Here is a 2,103-nt window from a genome sequence, read left to right as displayed (position 1 = left end):
ACAACACCCTATGTGTTTTGTTAGGTTTTCCCATCTTCGAAAACTTGTACACACACGTCCTGCTAATGCTATCCCTGCCCCGAAACAATAACGTCGCCACACTCTTTATTTGTTTCTTCACTTCTCTAAAAACTGCCTGTGTATACACCTTTGAAGCAAACAGCTCGATCGAATCAAGTTCGGTCGTTAGCACCAGACTATAATACGTGGAATAGAATTGGGCTGTAACTTCATTATTCCAATAGTCTTTTACAACCCGGTCTAAACTGTGGACAAGTTCCAAAATGCTTTCAGTTGATTTAAGAAAATCCTTAATGAAAGCATTGATCCCTTCACATCTTGAAGTTGTTCTGTATCCCGCACAGAAGGTGCCCCTCAGGTAGGCCATTGCCTAGCTTTCTCTACTTTCATATGTGCTCTGAACCCAGCTCTTATCTTGTAGGCCAAGGGACTCGACCGCCGTCTTCCAGTACTCCTCAAACTCGTTTATTTCAAAGTTTGCATAGAGAGCTTTCTTAAAAACCTTGCAAAATTCTGTATCCTTAACCCTTTGTACGCAATTCTTCTCCAGGTGACAACCGCACAGTCTGTGTCGCGGTTGGCATCACCTCTGCAATTGCAGCACGCATCGTCTTGTCCCATGACATCCAGCAGGTTCAACAACACCACCGGTAAGTGTGAACCTCTTCATCCTCCAGCAACGTGAACTCAAAATTGGATGTTTGCTTGTGGTGATTTGACCCAGAGAAAACCACCAGCGGCTTCCTGTACTTGTTAGAACGATACATAGAATCAAACGCCAACACATCACCAAATAGCTGATAATCCGCCATCATCTCGCCATCAGCCCAAAATAGGCTACCCAGGCGATTATCCGGGGTCCGTGTGTAGCGTGCCGCTGTCATTATGTCTGCATTTGCCTTACCCTCAAAGTAACCAATAGTTGCTGCTGCATCCCCATCACATATTCGTGTAATCCTTTGTCCGTGCACATAATTATACAAATCTCGTTTTGTAAATCGAAGCATACCATACCCACCATATTGTCCAGCCATGTAAGCCATTATTTTGGAGGTTGCTATCCCAAACTGCTTAAAACTGTCCACCTGTGCCCTGTTGCCTTCGCTCATCTTCTGATGACTAGGAAGAAGATGTGTAAACATGGCTGGGGCAAGCTCGTGGTTGTGTTCGTCAATGATGGTTCTTACCTTCCACACGCTCTGTTGCATATCGTAGTAAATCTTCAATTTGGCCTTACAGTCCATTCGACTCTCCAGCCTCTCCTCCCTTACTCGCTCAGGTCGATCATAGTGCTTTCGATGTCTTATACCTTGTCGATAGCAGAAAAAGTTTCTCGTTACCAAAATCCCATTAACACAACCTACATCTCCCTTCTGAACGCCAAAACTCCTTAATCTAGCAAAATCCTTGTAGGCAGCATAGGCATCCTCCTCCGTAGCAAAATTTCTACTCAAGAAGTCTTCCGCAACGACTTGCCGGCTCGGACCGCCGCCTTCCATGTCATTTGCACCACCAGACACCTAACCATCAACAGCATCCCCTACACATTTCTGGTCTGCTTCGGTACCCCCTCTATTGTCAAAGCTCTCTTCCTCGTCATAATCTTCGTCACTCCCACAATAATGCCCCCAGCAATCATCCGAACTACCCCAATCCGAGTCTTCAACCTCAACGGTGAACATACCCCTGAAATCCATGCAACACGGCTGGCCGACGTTCTAGCCTGAACACATACAAACCAAAGAAATGTAGCTCATAATCGCGCCAGGTATACATTCATACAATCAACCACAAATATCCCAAATAAGCCTATATTCTACTCTACAAATAGGGCATTACCATTGCACTGAAACTCTTTTAACATACAATTCAGCAACTCATTATACTTAAATAAAACATTGATCACCGCTGAATTTATAACTAACGCACTATATCACTAGTGAATTCATCGACACATTCACAACACGTATAAAAAAAATTATCGACTAAACAGAACCAGCAACAAAGATTCGACCATCTTGTCTTCCACTTAATTGACTTAATTTAATTCATATGTTTCTTCGTTTAACCAAAAACAAGGTT

The 2,103-nt window shown here is 43.6% G+C and overlaps 1 protein-coding gene across 1 annotated transcript; it reads right to left on the bottom strand.

Moving 5' to 3' along the window:
- On the bottom strand, positions 657-1,520 carry LOC107620571 (protein FAR1-RELATED SEQUENCE 5-like). Its single transcript, XM_016322708.1, has one exon. The coding sequence runs from the start codon at positions 1,518-1,520 to the stop codon at positions 657-659; it is 864 nt and encodes a 287-aa protein (XP_016178194.1).

Source organism: Arachis ipaensis, chromosome B10, assembly GCF_000816755.2.
Source record: "Arachis ipaensis cultivar K30076 chromosome B10, Araip1.1, whole genome shotgun sequence".
Taxonomy (NCBI): Eukaryota; Viridiplantae; Streptophyta; class Magnoliopsida; order Fabales; family Fabaceae; genus Arachis; species Arachis ipaensis.
Note: the sequence above shows the minus strand (reverse complement) of the source record. Positions and strands in the feature narration are given on the sequence as shown.

Bases quoted from the DNA above. Each gene is read 5' to 3' on its own strand.
- LOC107620571 (XM_016322708.1), bottom strand. From the start codon at position 1,520: ATGGAAGGCGGCGGTCCGAGCCGGCAAGTCGTTGCGGAAGACTTCTTG.